This window comes from Melopsittacus undulatus, chromosome 3 (assembly GCF_012275295.1).
Source record: "Melopsittacus undulatus isolate bMelUnd1 chromosome 3, bMelUnd1.mat.Z, whole genome shotgun sequence".
Taxonomy (NCBI): Eukaryota; Metazoa; Chordata; class Aves; order Psittaciformes; family Psittaculidae; genus Melopsittacus; species Melopsittacus undulatus.
In genome coordinates this window covers 74,934,649-74,955,183 of record NC_047529.1, presented here as the reverse complement: position 1 = coordinate 74,955,183, position 20,535 = coordinate 74,934,649, and the positions used below count along the sequence as shown (strand labels likewise).

Below are 20,535 nucleotides of genomic sequence, written 5' to 3'. Positions count from 1 at the left end.
AGAACCCCACTTCCTAGCAAAATGCCACCTTCATTCAAACCTCAGTCCACACAGGAGCTACTCATCCAAACTCCAACATTCCCAGATACTCATCCAGAAACTAACACTGGATGGACAAGCCTTAACATCTCTTCATTACATAGGTATTTTCTTGTCTGTCTTTTGCTAAGTGAAACACTGAATCCTCTGTTGCAAACAAAAAGTGTTTTGTTTTCTTTTTCCAACAGGATGCCACAAATCAATCATCAATAAGCTAAAAATTACTGTGCCATAAAAACAGAAATGGACAAAAAACCCAAACAAACAAACTGAAAAAAAGAAACCCAAAACCACAACACAAAACCAAACTCAAACAAACAAAAAACCAAACTCAAAAGCCCTGTGCACAGTACCTGGAAGTAATATTGTAGAAGATAAAGAAAGGAAATACTTCAAATGTATAAAACCAAATCTCCTTGAAGTTATGGATGGAATATATAATTGAAGGGAATCTCCCTCCCAAACCCCCTTTTGATCTTACAAGTGATAGTAGCACATAGGAAGCACTACCAACAGAATACCTCTGTTCCTTTTTTCTACTTCATTATGAAATACTCTGTTCCGGTGTTGCATGGGTCATACAGAACCAGGTTGCTACTATTCTACCTCCTCAGTCATCCAAAGGCCATGATAAATGACTAAATTAAAAGCAAAGTTCTACTCCTAAGCGAATTGCTTCACAGTGAAGTGGCTTGATTACTCAACTCACTGTCAATCTCAGCTTCCTTAAACTGTCTCAAAAATATGTCAGGGAACATCCTGATAAAGTGAGAATGAATGAAACAAGAAAAAGAAGTAAACAACATTTTGTTAACAAAGATTTTCTGCTCTGCATATGGGTTAAATTAAAATTCTAGGTAAGCATCTCTAATTATATCATTATTCACATATACACTCACTTACCAACAATATAAAACTCTCCCAGAAACATGCAGACACCATTAGGATTGAACAATCAAGGACTATTGAAGTTAGGAAATACCAGAGTTAACCTTCCTTTGACTTTTGTGCACAGATAATTGAAAAAAACCTTCAATTACATAATCACACACTACCGCTTCTGCAGGACCTCATTCAGTGCACAGGAAGGACAAATTCCATGAAATAAGCAACTTTTTTGTATCCTCCTTCACCTCCGTTCTTCGATGTATGACCCTCAGCCTTGCAGGAACTCCAGTTCTCTCCTGAGACAGAATCAGATCACTGATTTCCTTGTGAGCTCTCCTGTGCTGTTCATTAGTATAACATTTGAACATTTCCCCAACAGTTATTAATTAAGAACTTATGACTGTGAGAGAAGAAGTATTCTTAAATTAATTTTATAGAAAAGTAGTTGGGGCATATCCTTTGGGATAGTTGTATAGTAGTTGGGAAGAACCCTCTGACATGAAGTATCTAATTTCAGATATGCAAGAGCTAACTTGCTCATAATTTGCAGCATTATGTTGAGGTTAATATAATAAAACACCGTTCCTATTTACTTCAACTGCCATTACAGATGCAAATAACTCTATAGCTTTAAATTAGGCACAGAAAACGAGACACATTCAAGACAGACATGAAATTTGTTTGCTCAGCCATCCCTAGCAGACAAGAGTCAGAGACATACTGTGTCATAATTAGAAAACATAAATTACATGGACATGGCAATATCCACATATAATTGGGAGCCTGGATATTCACTCAGACCTCTCATATTACTGCTGATAAACAGGTGCTCACAACAAAAAATGTTATTTATTCAAGTCTTACACATATCTATTTTTCCATGACCAAAGTGGCCCGTACTCAAGATCAAAATTCACTTAAGTGTGGACAAAGGTTCTGTGATATTAGGCTACACTTATAAATCTGTCAATGTTCAAAGGCAGCACAGGAGACCCACCTGCACAATCCAAATATACACAGTAATGTGTTTCCATATGGATATTTGCCTGTAAACTGTTGTAAAAGTTCAGCCAAATATTTTCCTGTACTAAAGTTTAACTTGCGTCATAAAAATACAATGTTTTATAGGCATTTTTATCATTTTTATCACATGATTTATATTAATGATACTTTTAAAGTAGAACCAAAGAACAAGTAACTATTTATGGCAGTACACAAGCACAGGGTAATGGCTGATCCGACAACCAGACAATATATCTCTAGTGAGATATGATGATGCTAACTAGTATTAGTTTACTTATGAAAGATCATGCTACATGGAGAATAAAATAAAATAGCATCACTATTACTATTTGACATATATATTGTAACCTTAAAGGAACAACTTTCATGGAGTTGCATTGTAACTTTAAAAACATAGCAGGTGAATTGTTAATCTTACTGAAAACTCTGTATATATTTTATACAACTCCAAGAAAGGCCAATATGGGAACATATTCACCAGACCAGTGTTTAGGCTGTGCCCATGGTCTTCAGTGTTTTGCATAACCACTGACAAATATAGTCCAACAATGGGATCTAATAGTGCAGATAATCTCTTTGCATTTCAGGAAACTAGCTCTTCAACATATAGACTATCTTGGCCATACAAAGCCTACTTGCATAGCATTTGATCATCATGATATATGTTACCATTAATACTTATATATACTTCTAAGTTTACATTCCAACACTGTAGGTTTTATGAGGAATGATATAAAAGGACAAATGGGGGCTATTTATGAGAACTATTGTGAGGGAGAATATAAAAGAACTGAACTACAAACAAGAAGACTATTAAATTATGGCAAATTACAAAGAACAAATTACAAGTACCACAGAAGAGCTGTTTGGCAAGGGGGAAAATATTTCTTTTAATTTGCACCAACCACTATTAAGTAATTTATGTCTGTGACTCATAACATGCATGTTTTGTGACCAGATTCTGGCTTAAGACATTTTGGGATTTCTTTGGTTGGTTGTTTTTTTTTTAAAGATGCAAGTTTATTTTCCATTCTACTGCCATTCCTTACAATGAATTCTGCAAAGAAAAACTGATAGAAATTTGATGTGAAACACCATGATTTACTGAAAGGGGTTTTTTGGGGGGGTTGTTTTTGGTTTTGTTTTTTTTTTTGTAGTTTGGCTTGATCCCTGTTAGTAGATATTTTTTCAGATTTTCACTTATTTCAAGTGAATAAACACAGTAGCTGATTAAGATAAGAAGCATTGCAGACCTCACCTTAAAGATTAAACCTCTGGCCAGGCTGAGCTGTCTTCTCACTAGAAACACACACACTACAGTAAAATACAAGGAAAGCTCAACAAATCTTTCATGCCACTATAATTAAAAGCAAACCATTGAAAGAATAAAAAAAAGCTTTGCTCTCTCTGTTAGGATTAAAAACCAGGCAGATTATGAATGGATGGGTAGGTAGAAGCAAAAGTGGATGTCTGGATTCTTAAGATGTTTTAACTGGCTCTGCCAGTTACTGAACAGTCCCCAGTCAGATTCAGTAAACCTAACTGAAAAAAGGGAGATACAGCAAAAATGCTGTCTTCTCCTCAGCTTAGCTTTTGGGAGTGCTGAGAATGCTCATTTCCCACTGAATCTCTGGGAATACGAGATGCTCTGAACTCCTCAAATGTATCATGTCCTACATAAAGCATGAAGAGTGCTGGAACTAGAACTCTTTCAGTATCTGTTGTTCCAGGAGAATTTGTGCATTTGAGGTTATTTTGCTAGAGCTCAGGTCAGTTCTTAATTACCAAGTAGAATTCCCATGACATGGGGATTACACAGACAAAAAGCAGAATACGAAACCCTCTTCCATTTCAATCATTACTGTGTGAGATCACAGTAATCTGCAGACAAAACCCACAAGTTACAACATACAATTGCTGCCAAGTGTACACAGCAACTCTTCTTTCATTCTTTAAGCCCTTTTCCTTTCTGAACACTGAACAGCATTGCTGCAGCACCATGCAAGTTAAATCTTTTGAAGGCATGGGACAGAGCTTTGGCTTCTTCTGACATCAGAACATTGTTTGGCCAAGATATCAACTTCCGAAGAGTTTCTATGTGGGGAAGGGATTTTCTGAAGTGGTCAACAGCGATGTCTCTAAACTATTATTCAAAGGGGCATTAACACTTGCACTGACTTTGCTGGGACTCCGCAAAATCAACATTATACAATAGAGCTGAAATGAAGGAACCACCAGATTAAATACATCTGAACATCTACTCAAGAGTTTCCTTATGTCTTATTCCAAAAGGTGTGCAAAACTATTTCAAGGTTAAAGCAGCTCAGTCTCAATTTCACAATTGCTAAGCATACAAAAACTTAAATGGCATGCTTGCTATGAATTAATTTATTTTTTCAATCATGTTATTAGTAACAGTTATTCTTCTTTACTTTCTTGAAAAAATATATTTCAGAAAATTAATTCTTTCTAGAAATAAGAAAATATGATGAAATTTTAAAATCAACATCGTAAGTTTCTCTTTCAGATTCAGAATATTTATTATTTTAGAAAACTGATTAAGATGATAAAGCAAGATAAATGTTTTGAAAACAATAGCTTTAAGGACTGGACTCTTCTCAGCTACATTTCTGGCATCTGATACATTCCTCTGCTATAATGTGCTATTCAGAAAAGATTTACGTAGCCAAGCACAAGAAAATAGGCATTTTTTTCCCTAAGATCTTGAGTTCAGTTGTTAATTATATAATTAAGTTGCCAGTCACTACTCTGATATGCTATAAACAATGCAGAACAATTTCAGATACTTTCATTGAGGTAACAGTCAAAAGGATCAGTAACTACAGCAGTTGCCTAAAAGTGAATACTTGCATTGAGTAAATCAATGCTGCTGACAGCAGCGGGGGAGAAAACCACCAAAAACTAAAGACAATTGACTAAGCCAAATGTATATTATTTGTAGATAACTTCCAAGTTACTAGCATTTGGTAAGGGTTTAGGACCCACTCATTTGGTATTAGCCACACGTGAAAAATATGCACAGATTATATTAGAGGGAGGGAGTGTGTATAGAGATGTTTGCTTTTTTAATCCTCAGCATTATCTCCTGATTGCCATGTGCCAGCAGAAGAAATCTATCATCATACCAGTGCTACTTCTATCATTTTGTCTTTCACTGAGACCATTCTGAGAACAGAGCGGGGTTAAATGCAATTCACTTGTAAAATAATCACTTAACATAAGAATAATTTCCCATATGCAGAGACAGACAGAAGGAAGCCCTGACTGACAGCATTGCTGGTATGCAATGTCTTTTGCCAGTTCCAACAGTAAGTTTTTAGCAGAAGCACATCCAATTAGAAAGAAGACCAAAATACTGGACATCAGGGAAACAAAATACTGCCAAAATCTGACAGCTCAAAGAAAAAAGCCTACATTTTATAAACTAGTCACATAATACACAGTAACCAGAACAGGTGTTGCACACAGCACATTTGATGCACCAGGCTTACCCATGCAGGGGAAGGAGTTCATTGCTTTTACCGCTATGCTTCCTTTCAACAGTTTCACCAGTCAAACATTTAGTTTTTTACAAAATGCTCAACTTCTAACTCATTGTATGAATGATGCCTCTGTTCAACACCACCATTTCACCCTTTTATTTTTGTGTGTACATTACAGATAAGATTTCTTGAAATTTAACAATTTTTTAAACCAAAGTTAAAATCCAAGAGCAGTTGGACACCATTTGGGTGGGATTTTTTTGTTCAAAACATTGGATAGGTGGACACCCACATCCATCACGAAAACTCTCAATTATTTCACATTTCAGTACAAAAGACACATTACTGATGTTCCACTGTGTACTTTTAATGATTCGGCAGAGAGGATGATTTCAGGATTCTCTGTATGCTTCTAGTTTCTGAAAAGTGCACTATGATACATGACTAACATACTTTGGAATTGGAAAATACTTAGACACAGGATTAAAAGACAAAATAGTAAAAGATTTAAAATTTAAACCTTGTATATTCAAAGCAATGAGAAACATTTTTCCTCACTACTCATACCAAAAGAACAACAATCAGGGACGGAGTCACTTGTACAAATGCCTCTGTGATAACTGCAACCATGAGGCCTTTTTCTCCACCTAAAAAGCAAGTGCTGAACAAAAAAATGCTTTCAGCTTCATAGTATGGATTTATCACTGCACAGCTCATAATTAAAAGAGCTATGAGAAACCAGAGCATGCATCTGAACAAAACAAACTCTGTTCGAGATAGTGAGTTGCAGTTTTCTGTCTGACACCCATTAAGAAGCATAATCATGAGGGAAAAAGCTGGAACTGGAAAAACTCTGACTGCATTGTATCCTTTCAAAAATTAGGTTAGCTGTGTAACAATCTTTTCATGGATATCCCGTGTTCTTCCACAGCCAACCCTCACAGTTATTTAGCTGTGAAAAAAGCAGCTGTTTTACAGTGCATTGGAAGACTACTTTGGGTATACCCAGAGAAAAACTGGTTTCAAGAATGGGAACGAACTTTGTGTCACTCTTTAAATAGAGCAAAATATTTTCCAACACAATTTTTCAGTCTATAAAATCTCTCAAAAAACAAGCTGTTTGAAAATATGACATGCTTACACTTCTATAGGATATAAGTATCCTCCAACTTACTTGATATAGCTGTAGTTTTGCAGAATTAAGCAATCTGAGTTCCCACTGTGGTGGCGTCTCTTGTCAAAAGTGACTATTTGCTACACTGAAATTTGGACAAACCAGTAAATAACCAAAAATTTCTTCAGAAATTACTGAAGGGGAAATTCCCAGAATGAGAATTGGAGAATGTGTTTGGAGGCTGAAATCTTGAGGACAATCAGCAAAATTATTTCCAACTAACAAATTGAAAACAGTCAACATACTGCTCCAGCTGCTGTTGTCCCAGACAATAGGGTAAAAACTACAACATTAAAGATGAGAAAAAAGGAGCTCAAATTCACAGTGCTACCAAAGAATTATGACTGGAGCTGGGCTCAGTGAGGAAAGTGGTTTCATCCTTCAAGATAAGGTCAATAAATGAATTAGCATGAATGATACCTCGAGGCCAGACTACATAAACAGAACTCTAACTAGGAATGATGCATTTAATTTTCCTGTACTGCAGCAAGAGTTAGAGCTTAGATTGTCATTTACAGGAACTGAGCAGACCATTGAGCAATGAACCCAGACAAAACAAGAGGTGTTTCTGGAAGCTCTCCCTTCCCTTGATATGAGTGCGTGTATTACATCAGGAAAGGTAGTTTTGGGTCAATGTATCACAGTAAGGGATGTACTTCTGTGATGCAGCTTAACACTGTTACACTAATATTTTACTTAACTCTATGGAAAATCTTTATGGTCTACAGCTGAAGTACCTTATTTTTCTATCATGGGAGGGAAATTTTTCTTTTCCATGATGGGAGGAAGAAATTCTGAATCCGCACAGGTGAATTATTTAATCAGAGGTATTGGCATACACAATCTTAACAAGAAATGTAATTTTCTGTGTGGGTCTTCATATTTCTTAGTTTCTTTCCAAATTGCACCTAAAATTCATTCACTTTTTTTTTTCTAGATTCTTGAAAAATGTCCCTACATAGATATACTTGCCCATAGATTATCTGAGGTATCTCTGCTGTGGTTGTAATAAAATGCAAGTTCTAACATTTCATTTATTAGTGATAACAGAGGCCTTGATCTAGTGAACCTTACATGTTGCACCTTGTGCAAATCACTTAAGTAATCCCATTAAGTGCACAAATTCAATATTTTAGCAAACCGATCATGGACATAATAATATGCATCTAAAACCTGCAAGACCAGCCCTTTTGATTGAGAAATTCTGACTTGACACTGGTAATAACTCACTTCTAAAAGGTTCACTTCTATATAAAATAAATAATTTTATTACTCTGTATTAATTGTAGTACTTACTAAAGTGCATGTCATATGATTGCTACACTTATATGTAAGTTCCTTTCCTTTCTGGAAAATTTCTGTTAAGACCTACACTTTATGATGCAACATTTCTTGCATTATTAATCCACAAGACAAAAAAAGTTACATTTTCAAAGAAAGACTTCTGTCTTTTAATGAGACAAAACACATTTTGTTTTAAAATGTTCGTTCACTTTATTGAGGCAACTGACAAATACTATAAAGAATAATTTCTTTTACATAATAACCTCTATCAGAGGCAGCCTTTTGTAAAGCACAGTCCAGCTGGCCACAAATTCTACTGCTGCATCTGTCACTGAGCTAGATACTTTTACTGTCTGTTGTCATAGACAATACTGACAAACTAAAAAATTGTCATTTGACAATGTTTTTAATTTTTAAGAGTGAAGAGAAAAAACTGGGTAAGAATAAGTTATAAACAGATTCTAAAGCCTAAAGTTCATTAAGATAGGGCCTTAAGTGAAAGGTAAATTCTTTCTTTAAAGGTATATTATTTGGAGAGAAGTATATTATTTAGCCTATCTTATAATAAAGGAGTGCAGAGAACCTGTAAAATGAGGTCCTAGTCAGTCTGAATTTCTGTGATGTTTGACCATACTCCATTTGGGTTTGGCTATAAGCACGCATCAGAGGCGGGAAAAAAAATCACTGTGCTTTTAAGGCAATATTGTTATGGTTAATGCAATGAGGTCCAAACACTTTAGGGAAAAGAATTATCAGCACCATCAAAAAATTATAGCTAAAAAAGTAAACAGAGGTAATGAGAGGCACCTTCCTGTGAAATTCATTCCAACAGTGATTTACATTAACGAACTGTCAACTAAGGGAAATACAAGAAAGCTAACTCATAACTTTTCCTTCACAAGATTTGTATGAACAGAAATTCTAAATACATGCCTCAAGCCTGCAAAAATTCAGATATTCAACAGAACATAAAGGATTGATGATTTACTTTTCTTAAACTACATTAAAATACAAAATTAGACTGACAAAGAAAGGGGAAAGAATAAAAGTACCTTGTCACTATTGATTAAATATCCAGACTCCTTTTGACTAATCTCTCAATTACACATGATGCACACATGCCTGTGTAAGGAAAAGAGACTGCCAGACTGAGTATGTTTAAGGTTTTTTGAGTTTTTCCGTAACTTCCCGAAACATGAATTTCCATGCCCCAGTCGGGGACAGCACTGTCAGTCAGTTTTATCCTGCTCAGCAATATATGCGTGCCTGTTCCCATCACAGCAATACCACGGGACAAGTTTCATAAAGCATCAGTAATAATGTTACAAAATCACTCCCCGCTTTCCCACCATACATGAGGACTGTGCTGACTGACTGCATTAATGTCTTGGCACTTTGGTTCCTACTGTGCACATGGTAAGAGAAAGGAAGATAAGGGAACGTGCTGACAGTCATTTCATCATTCACTCAGTGATAGGATCTTTGGCCCTTGTCTGGGGTAGGCAGTTTCAGATCTGTGGTGAAAATACACATTTCCTGACTTGGGCCGTTCCAGATAAAACCAGATCCATTTTCACAGATGTCAACGTGACTAACCCTTGTGGCTAGTGCTGGTGCCATGAGCAATACTTCCCACCATACTCCCTTCCCACCTCTTATTAGCCTCCTGAGACTGCAGAGTCACACTGAAACTCTCCCATAAACAAATGAGGACTTTAATCCCTCCTTTATCTACACAGGCCCAATTAAGGAGCATGGCAGACAGAGATGATCCTGTATTGTGGACCAGTATCAGCTATGTGGGTAAAGGACCTGTTTTCAGATTTTTTCTTTTTTCTCACCTCACTTTTTCTTGGCAATTTAAAAACAGCACAAATTTTGAATCACCACTAAATTAAATGACATTAACATTTCAGTGACTATTATAGAATTGACACTTACTCTTAAGTGAGCTCTTGGGGATTGATTAAAGCCTTTTGAGGACATGGAAACATGACTACGTACACCAGTGCACTTTACTGATTGATGAACAAAAGGACAAATGCTCAATTTGACACAAGCTACTTGCAGTAATTCCATGATAACAGCTGCATGGGATGCTGTGCAGAAGTAGTGTAAGAAAAATTGTAGGTGTACCCATGGCTTTATTAAAATTAATATTTTCCACATCCTGAATAAAACAATATAGTTGCATGGTAGCCAAAATTTAAAGCTGCTGCTGACTCTTACACAATCGTGTATCTACTGAGGACAAGGTAAAAACTCTTATGAGGATATTGCAGTCTCCTCTAAATGTGCAATGTTCAAAACACTGGAAGCCCAGTACTGACAAGACCTTTTAAAACTAGATTGGAAAGTAACTATGTAAACTGGAATCTGCTTTTAAGGTCACTGAATATACTCCAGTTCTGCTCCTGGGTTACCATAGAGCACAGACCAAAATCATCTTACTTCCTTCTATCTGCTCTCATTAGTTATGTTTTCCAGAACTCTGTTCACTCTTTTTGTTCTCCTTTTGACTCTCTGGAAGCAACAAAATGTACATACAAATTGAAAGTTAGGAATGCCTGAATCTCAGATAAAAGTGGATTTAACTAATTCTGTTTAAAATGCCACCATTCTAACATCTCAGCCTCTACACAATCCTTTCACTGGAAGGTAGGCAAGCTGTTTACATGGGAAGCAAGACATGCACTCATCATTATAGGCAGGGAAACTGAGGCACAGCCAAATGACTAACTCAAGACCTTTAGGGATGTCTACCCGAAACAGGAATGGAAACCTGTCAAGTTGCTTACTGGGCTGCTCTGTAACTTCCCCTCATGTTACAACAAATGACCTGAAGCCAGTATGTGAAAACAGTTATGACTGCTGAGATTTAACTAAAGAATGTGTGACACTTTCATAATTTATTATTTTTTTTCTGTCCTTCTATTTTGAGCATCACAGTCCATCTGTTGATTCTTCTGAGGTACCACACCTGTATTTTGGGATTATGCTCCACTGTTGCACCTGCTTGTCCGTACCTTACTCATCATTTTGTGGCTAAACATTCTTTTCACAGACCATCTTGCTCCTGTTCTAAATTTTCTGCTGTGTAATCCTTCTCCTAAACTTTATTTCCAAAAGGAGGTCAAGTCCTGTAATTCTTCTCAGGTTAAACTATAAAATTATTACTTTTGCATTTTTTCCATGTCACAGCATGACTGATATTTTTATCTGTATGAATTGTCCCTTAAATAATCCATAACACCTGTACCTGATAATCTTAATCCCTCACTTGTATCTAACCTCCTCTAGGCAAAGATTAATAACCCCCAATAGCTTTCTAAGTTTACAGATTTCTAAATTTATAGCTTTCTAGTGAGGCTGGATGAATATTAGGTTTTATATTTCTACAGTAATTTCAGTAAAACTTAAGATGCCAGAGAGATTATGGACACTGCATGAATCCACAGCCAAAGTGACCAATACCTTTTAAGAACACAAAATAACACAGGAGCAGCAGTGCTTCCCACCTTGTATGCCCTGTTCTATTTTAAAAATAAAAAAAACAAACCAAAACAAAAAGAAAGCCCACTGAAACAAAAATCCAAACAGATTAAAAGACTCCATTTTGCAGCATAACCTATACTTTTACATCAATATAAAAAGAAACATGAGCCCTGAGGGTCTACAGGCAAATAATACCAAATGACAGGTTGCTGTAAAGGTTAATGTCTCATTTTCATTTCATTTGAGTATTAACAGGAGACCATCTACGATCTCTCTCACTGTCAAACAGCAAACATTTGTCTATTGCACCTGGGTGTTTGCAGTGTACCTTATTTATCTACTCATCATTCACAGAGATAGGGAAATGCCTTTTCCATTTATTGAAAGTTTTGAAGATTTCAAATCTTTCCCAGCCAAAGCAACAAAGAAAAAGCCCCCAGGGGCACATACTTGAGATGTAGAAGACTCAAGTTCAGGTCTCTGCCCTGATTTCCACCAGAGATCTGTTTCTGAGTCTCCTACATGTCAAACCAGCACCTTACGAAAGAGCACGGACAATAACTGTAATAGAGCAAACCCAACAGCACCAACCCCTTTACTGCAAAAGTAGTTACCCAGGGGCATATATGATTTTGTAGAAGTGTATATTGGAGTTTGGCAAAGGGCTTTTGACCTGTCTAGTTGTTCAATACCAGCAAAGGCAGCAACAGTATGCTGTGGTTAGCTGAATTCACTTGTAGCTGGCTTTCGCTGTCCTCACAGCATACTGACCAGGACCTTCTAGCTCATGGAACTTACTCTTGCTGTGTCACCTGCCCTTTTGATAACTAAACTTTTATCAAAAGGAATTAGCAAAGACTAATAGTCTTTGGGTCTTAATGTTCTAGTTTAATGTTCTAGTCACCAGATAACAGCCCACAGCAGCTGCAAATTAGAGCACGTTTTGTTGATATTTTACTTTGTGTTGAGGATGGCAGCTGCATCACCAAGGGTCACTTATTGCCCAGGAATACAGGGACACAAAGGCCATCAGCCAACGGAGCAACGGGTGGGAGTTAGGCCTTAAGTACATTTCTGGCTACACAATTTAACGGAAATGGAAAACACCTATTAAAGTGACATGAAGCTGGAAACTGCTACTGTACAGCTACTGCATTGTTTTTTCTCTAAATAACATGTTCAAGTTTAAAAAAACCCAACACTGCACTTTTTATTTAAAGCAAAAACAACATCAAAGAAGCTAGAAACTCTTTCTATATATAAACCATCCTTTTTTTCCAATGGCAAGTCTGTAACAGCAAAACTACCCATCTGATATGGAATTAGCTGAGCACTACAAGCTGCTCCAAAATTTTCATATGCTCCAGAATAAACTCCAGATTATTTTCTTTTTCCAGTAAAGCAGCTGGAGCTCTTAAAATATTTTGCACTCTAGTGGTCATGAAAAGACTTTTAGTAAATGAAATCTCTCATTCATATGTTTAAAGAAAACAGTCAGAATGTGTTACATTACTCTGTACTCAAGTATCACTACAGACCAAGATGATGCTAAGTTTAAAATAACTATTCTTTACAGTGTATGATTATCTTATGTACTACAGCTTGCTGAGGAATGTTTCTATTATTTGAATCATAAGAGCATTTAAAAATAATAAGCACACTACAGTTATTTTACAGCTCTGAACTAGAGTTAAGGGGTACTGAATGCATTATCTATAAGCACAAACAATACTGTGGAAAATGAAAGAACTTGCAATATTTCAACAACTGAAAGAAATTCAGAAGAGAAGTAGGTATTGACAAGGTAAATGCAAATGGAAGGGCAAAATGAAGGAATTCAAAGAACAAAGTCAAAGAAAACAAAACCAAAGCCAATTAGCAACAGTAAAATGTTTTTTTTAAAAAATAAAAAGAAAATTCAGCAATAGCAGAAAATATGACTCAAACTATCAAATCACGATTAATAATTATAATGCATCACTTTGATCAAAATGTTATGTTGAGCATAATTGAGCCATAGGTAAGCATAACCCTCAGTCATCAAAACTCTGGTCCTAGGCCATTTATTAAAACAAAAAGATAATTTGCTGACTTACCTGCTTGCTGCATATAAAAGATATACGTGGTAAATAAGCAGAGACAGTGCTGCAACTTCCATTTCCAGTGATAGCACCACATTTCACTTACATGAGACATCCTGTGGAAAAAAAAAGTGAGCAAGACTTTAGAAGCTTTACAAGTCAAGAAAATGAGAAAAGACTGTAGTTAGTCAAATTAGTAACTAGCAGAAATAAAGTAGCACTTGAAAATTATGGATGGCCCCAGTGTTGCTGAAACAGAGACAGAAGTCTCTACGCCTGTTAAAAGGGTCAGAAATGATGCTGTCTGGTTCTTAGCAGACAGCAAAGTGGAAGACTGATCAGCACTAGGCTTCTAAGCAGATTGGTGTGGGAGTTATTTCAGTAAAAGAAACAAGCAGCCCATATGGTGACAGTCTGAAAAAATTAAGGTGTAGGTTTCTTCCAGGGAGATTGCAAAGTTTTATTTTCTCTAATTACGTAACTTGCATACACAGTTATGTGGTTTAAACAGATATATAATACATATGCATTTGTTATTAACTATATAAAGAAGGTAGGTGAAAATCTGTCTTTGCTCTGCCTCTGTCCTTTACTCACCTTTCCATAGTTTTCAGTACTGATATTTTGATAGCTACATTTTTTGCTGATATCTTAAATGAAAACCCTGAAACTTCCCTTGAAAAAATCTATGGGCTTATCTGTGCTGCCAGTGAAGTCAGGGACATCTTTATTATTTAATAAAACATATGCAATTATATAAAAATATTATGAGTTCTAGCTTGAACTTAAAGCTTCCTTTGCCTTGAAACATACAGGACATTTAATGGCTAAACCAAAATATTTCCTCCATACTGGGTAGAAAAGGAAGCAAGAAAGACTTAATAAATTTGGTCAGACTTTTAACCACGTATCCAAAATGAATCGTGATCCATTACATTCCTGCCTCCTTTTACACAACAAGTTAACAACAAGCAAAAGCAAGCAACAAGTAATGAAACACAACATGCATTATTTTGACCAATTAATTCCCCTCTTATTTGATGATAACTGGCTTTTGTTCAGTAAGATACTATCTACTTATGCTAGGAGAAAATCTCTAACAGAATGAATTCCCAAAATATTTGATAGTCTATTCCCAGCAACAGTACATAAAGAAGAATGACAAATGAATAGTCATGAAGAAACATCGGTGAACACAAATATGTCCCAAGCTAGTGCATTTAAATATGAGAAAAAAACAGTATTTGGAATGGCCACCAGTATGATTTATTGAGACAGAAATATGAAACAGGCAAGTGAAGGAAAGTACAGAGTTCATACTCAGTGGTAAGAAAAAAATCATCTTTCTGAAGCTCGTAAAGTAGTCTTTCTCTGCTCCACAGACATTCCTTGCTGTGAACCCGACAGTGAAACCTGGGGCCAAATGTAAATCCTTTCCCAGTATCAGCTTCTCTTCACAAAGTGGAATTCTGTAATGTAGACAAGCCAAACTCAATGCAGCAAGATAAACCATTGTAAAGGAACAACTAACGTTTCACTTCTGAAAGTAGTAGTTCATGAAACCATTCCTGTGGCTAGAGGCCAATGGGCCCAGGTAAATGGCACTTCAACACACTGCTGCAATCAGTTAGATTTCCCTTCAGTGCAGTGTTACACGGCACAAGTATCTGATTACAAAAGGAGTCCAGTTCTTTATGGGTAGTTGTATCAAGTTAGGAATCTGAAGCTGATTTATTTTTCTGAGATACTGTAAAGTCAAACTTAACAAGTGTTGAAGACAAGCACTGAAAACACTTGGGTCTGAAATACAAGAATCTCTTTGATGAAGCCAGACACACAAAATAACCAGATTATCAAACAATAGAATTATTGTCCTTCAACTTAATGACCCCAAAAGTCCCTATTAAAATCTCAGACAGCAGAATGCTGAGTTTTGGGAACAGTTGCTGGTCAACATATATAACTCATAAATCCACAATACCGTACAAGTTATTTAGAAAATAGACTTTAAACAGGAGTCTGTATGAAAACACATACACCATGTACGTAGACTCTAAGAGTGATGAAATGGAAATGTTGAGGATAGCAGCATGACAGCTGAGATAAATACAGAAGAATATTGCTGTTTCTACAAAGAAAGAGATTGAAGCTACTGATGAGATACATGCCAGACTGGTGCATAATCTACCAAAGTAAACCTGTAGAAGTAGTTGCATTACTGTTTTCTTTTTGTTGTTTACTTTTGAGCAGGCACAGTTAAAGTTACCAGACTAGGAAAGAGTCACAAACAGTTATTTATTAATTCAGATGAAATCTGTGTTGGTTTTCATCATATTGACACATTTTCTGTGTGTTACAGCAGTCAGCAATTTTGATGTCTGTGAACTCAGCTGAAGTTTTTCTCATGGAATAGCTGGAGAATCCATGATAACTTTTGAGATACTCAAGAAAAAATAACATGACAAGTACCTGTTGACTAGGCCTGGAGTGAGTTTGCCCAGCCACATTGCCTTTAGCGCCTTTCTTAAAGAATCCGAGATTCTGCATTACTCTGAGTGCGCTATTTAGTTTTGCCAATTTCTATTTATTAATGTTTACTTGAATTGCGGTAATGCTTACAAGCCAGTACACCATGGTGTTAGCTGACATTCTGTTTCCTCTTCTTCACAAGAGGAAGCACAAGGAAAAAACAGTACAAGAACAGAAAGATTTCAAGAACATGGATAATCAGCAGCAGCACAGAACATAAATAAGTTCATAACACAAGGTAGAAAGGAATAACTTTAAAGATTTTTAAAACTAGGAAAAGGCTAGATCATTATACAATTACTATAAAAACACATAATTCTCTACCAAATAAATAAATACATAAAAAATAGCAAGCCTGCCTTCTCCACCTACATTCTCCACTTAGAGACCGATTTTCTGTACACCACATCATCTCAGCTCACAAGACAGAGATGTTTATCAGACTCCAACAAGAATGCCCACAGAAGCAGCACTCTACAAAAACACTTCACTAATGCAAGCACCATGAGTTAGACCTGTTTCTTTTGGAGAGGACTTTTGAAGATCTGTGTCACAAAGCATAACAGCTAGCTGAATGTTAAAAACAAAACAAAATCAGTTATTTCCATGTACTTGAGATCTTGCGTAGGCAAAAAGCCAAGGTTCAGAAACCTGACTGCTCAGATCCTTACACTGTGATGTGTGTAACACCCCAGGTCACACAAGTAATTGTCAGTGATGGAAGCCAGCTAACACATTGCCAGCAAAAAGGCTTCTTCTATAACAAAATCCATCCCTGGTATTTTTATAATGGCATCCCAATTGGCAGACATTTGTGAAAATAAGCCAGAGCAACTGGTAAATACTTCCCAGGCATTAAAAAAAAGGCCAACTTAGTTGCAGATATTATTCACCTGTTAATACCCATTATGTTTATTTTAAGGTTCATTTTCGTGATCATTAATGTTAACTGACATCTAGAACAGAATCCAGACAGCATATGAACAATACAACAGAAAAACTGGCAAACAGTCCTGAGCTAATTTATAACCTATCAAGGGATGATATGGTCCCCTGCTATAACAGTACCGACCTGATGGCTCAAGAGACCCTTTTGGTCCTGTGTTCCTATTTTAAGTAGTATTAAAAGGATGTATTCTGTATTTTAATATTCATCAATAGCACAGAGAATAAGTATCAGCACAGATACTAAGAGTAAACAAAACAGTCCCTATCAAAGATCTCAGAATACACAGGGGTTATTTCAGTCTTTAACTCTGTATGTATTAAACTTGCTGAATGCTATTCATACAGGGTTTTCCTTTCTATTTTATTTCAATTTAAATGAGAAAGCCCTGTTCTGTTCCCAGCTGGTAAGATGCTAGTGGTTCTAAACAGATCATTGTAGACTGTCAAACAAAGAATCAAAACAACATTTTACCCACCATATCTGGGGACTATTATAACACCTACAGTCGGAGTACATCAATTTCACATGGATATAGTCTCACAACAGCAGTCTCACTTAACACTTTTTTTTAAGTAGAAAAATTAGAATGGGACCTTCTGTGGAGTCTCATAGAAGAGCTACTAATTTTTCTGTGGACTTGCATTATTCCATTGTAGACAGTGTGTGACATGCCAGCCATGCACTCTAGTTACCAATTCAACACAGTCCACTTCACAGCTACTTTCATTTCCTATAATATAGGGAGACAATGAGCTTATTCACAATTCATTCCAGAAGAGCAAAATAGACATGTAATTTATCTAAACCATAAATGGATGGTAACTTGACGTAGTTCAAGATTAAAATTAGTTAGAGTCCTGCTGTGTCTGACTACTAAGCCTTTTACTCTATATGCCAGCAGACAGTTAACACCATCACCTCTTAGCGAGCATACAGCTCTGCAAGAATATACACACAAAATGTGAATAATCCTGGAGCATTTCATTTGTATACTGTATGGTCTCAAAACATGCAACACATATTTGAATACACCATCTTCCTTGTTCAAAGCTTCAGCAAAGTTCCCTGGAGTAGGATGTGAATTCTGCCTCAGGCAGGCTGACATGACTTTCTTTGGTCTTCGACATGTCTAAAACTATTAAGGAAAAACGTTGCTAACACTTTAAAAGAAAGAGAACATCAATTTATTTTTTTTCCTCATATAAGTTAGAAACAAAAATATTTCCAGCTTAATCACTCTTAAGGGAACTACAAGATGATTACAACTCACAGTTCAATTCCTGCAGGTTAACAGAGGAGTAGATTTTAACTTTGAAAACCTTGCTTTAAATTGTAGCACACAAATGTCTTGAAAGATTAATTACACAATGCCACTTAAAACTTTCATTTTGTTAAGCATCACTTGTTCCTAATTATTCTTACAGTCAACCCTGAAAACACCCTCATGCTTATGGAAACTGATGAAAAAAATAAACCACTGCCTTTTAATTTAAAAAGTGCCAGCTGTACCAGATCCATCTTAGCCTCTTGGCTTTCCTTTCAAAATGAACTTTTTCCCAGCTGCAGACAACTAATCCGCTGGATGCCTGGAACTCCGTAGCAATGAAGCACTAGGTCTTTAGGAACTCCTCATTTCTGCCCCTGCTGCACCGTGCGCTGACAGAAAACCCTGCCCTTTTCCCCTTGCAGTGATTCCCACGGATCCAGCCACAGGTCCCTTTCTCTCACCTGGCTGTGAAAGCACCGGCCAAAACGCCTAATCCCACACTTTAGTGCCTTGCCTTCGACGAGAACCTGTCAGTAAGGGCGAAACATATCGGGGAAGGCGTCCGGAGGCCACAGGAGTGGCCTGCCCGGGGCCAGGCGGCGGGCAGACGGGCGTGCTGGCCCACAGACAGACGAGCCACCGACCCGCCCCTCGCCCCCCGACGGCAGCGGAGCTCCGCGCTGCCTCCTCCTCTTCGCAGTGCTCTAGAAGGCGAGCGGCGGGGCCGGGGAGGTTTCATGAAGGTGGCCCGTCCCTCCCGCTCTCGTTCTCCCTACTCCTGCTGGCACCGCACCTGGGGGGTTGGAAACGCCGCCTGTGCTGGACGGGGCTCCTCGACGTGAGCACCCACGGTCCCGAGCCCGGATGCCAGGGCTAGGCGAGCGCCAGAGCACCAGCGTTCACAGCGGGCGGCGAGCGGGGACAAGGGTTTTGCTACGTGCCTTCAAGCACAGGGAAGTTCGTAAGAGCGGTGATAAAAACGGGACTACAGTGCTCTTAGAAAGGCAGCGGCCATCCGGGACCCGGTGGGGCAGCCGCCGGGGGACCCGGAGCCCGAACGGGGCAGAGCCCTGCCTGCCGTGCCCTCAGAGCTCCCGACGTGAAACTCTCGTTTCCCCATTCCTTCAGCCCTACCTATCTTCACGGCTCAAACCTGACATTACTCATCACCTACTATGGAGGGAGAAGGAGGGTGAAAGGGGGACTGCCTATCCAGCTGAAGTTTCCCACTCCACGGAGGAGCTCTCTCGCCGCGGGGGAGACCGGCGCTCCCGGAGCGCAGGGAAGAGCTGAAACTTACATGGTGACATTACGGGGCGTCTCCTCCCGGCCTCAGCAACCATCCTCCTCCTCCTCCTTCTTCTTCTTCTCCTCCCGCGCCGCCGCTCGCGGGCTCCTCGCGAATGTCATCGCCAGTGGCCCACCGCGCCCGCCCCCCACACGGCACTGCTCCGCTCCTCCTCCTTCTCCTCCCGATGCCGCGGTGCCCGCCCCGGGACCTGCCTCTCTTGGCACAACCGGGGGAACTTCGGTGCCTCCCGCGGAGGGCTGGGACCGCCCCGTCCGCGCCCGCCGGTCCCCGCGCCCGCCGCTCCTGGGGCTCAGGTGGCGGCGGCTCCAGAGCGGCCCCGAGGGTTGGCTCGGCCCAACCCGCCGCGCTGGGGGCAGGACGGGACCCGCCGAGCCGCCGCCGCCACCGCCACCGGAGGACCCCGGGTTCTCGTCCCACCAGCTCCACCGGAGCTGCGCGCCGCTCTGGGAGGGAGGTGGCTATCGGGACCGCACGGCAGTGGCAACGCCTCGGCCCACTGGTAAGGGGCTAACCCAGGGGTGCACGGTCCCCAAGCAGATTTATACCCCACCAGGAGACCCCGGCCCAAAGCACACAGGCCACCTCTGAGGAGATCCCATGACCCTCGGTGATCACAGCCTCCTGGGCATGAAGCTCCTCGCAACACCTCAGGGGCAGCAGGTCCCTGGGGCACACACCCTGCACACCGGCCACACTGCAGGCAGCAGAGGTGAGGGCACACAGCCCTGTGTGCCTCCGGGAGACAAACCACCCGTGTCCCACAGTTGCTAACACAGACCCCAAGGCACTTAAAGGTACTGGTTTTCCCTGATGAAAACAAGGCACACTTGGAATAGAAGAGAGGTGGAGGTGATGCACCTCTGACCCATTTTCTGAAGCGCACAGGGCTGTAGGGTGCTCACACACACAGTGCCAGCCCACACTTCATGCCTGCATAGCAATTTGGAGGGTGGCAGTTTGCACCACTGGCTAATGATCCTGAGTTGCTTCG

General features: G+C 39.0%; 1 protein-coding gene across 2 annotated transcripts in view; it reads right to left on the bottom strand.

Moving 5' to 3' along the window:
- Positions 1-19,645, bottom strand: part of ADGRG6 (adhesion G protein-coupled receptor G6) — a 111,316-nt gene extending 91,671 nt beyond the window's left edge. For both annotated transcript variants that reach the window (XM_031049885.2, XM_005150047.4), the window contains exons 1-2: positions 19,533-19,645; positions 13,503-13,603 (exon numbers count right to left, since the gene is read on the bottom strand). In XM_031049885.2, the coding sequence (XP_030905745.1) occupies positions 13,503-13,603; positions 19,533-19,534 (103 nt within the window). In that variant the 5' untranslated portion in view covers positions 19,535-19,645. The remainder of the gene's footprint in view (positions 1-13,502; positions 13,604-19,532) is intronic.
- Positions 19,646-20,535: the final 890 nt, after the last annotated feature.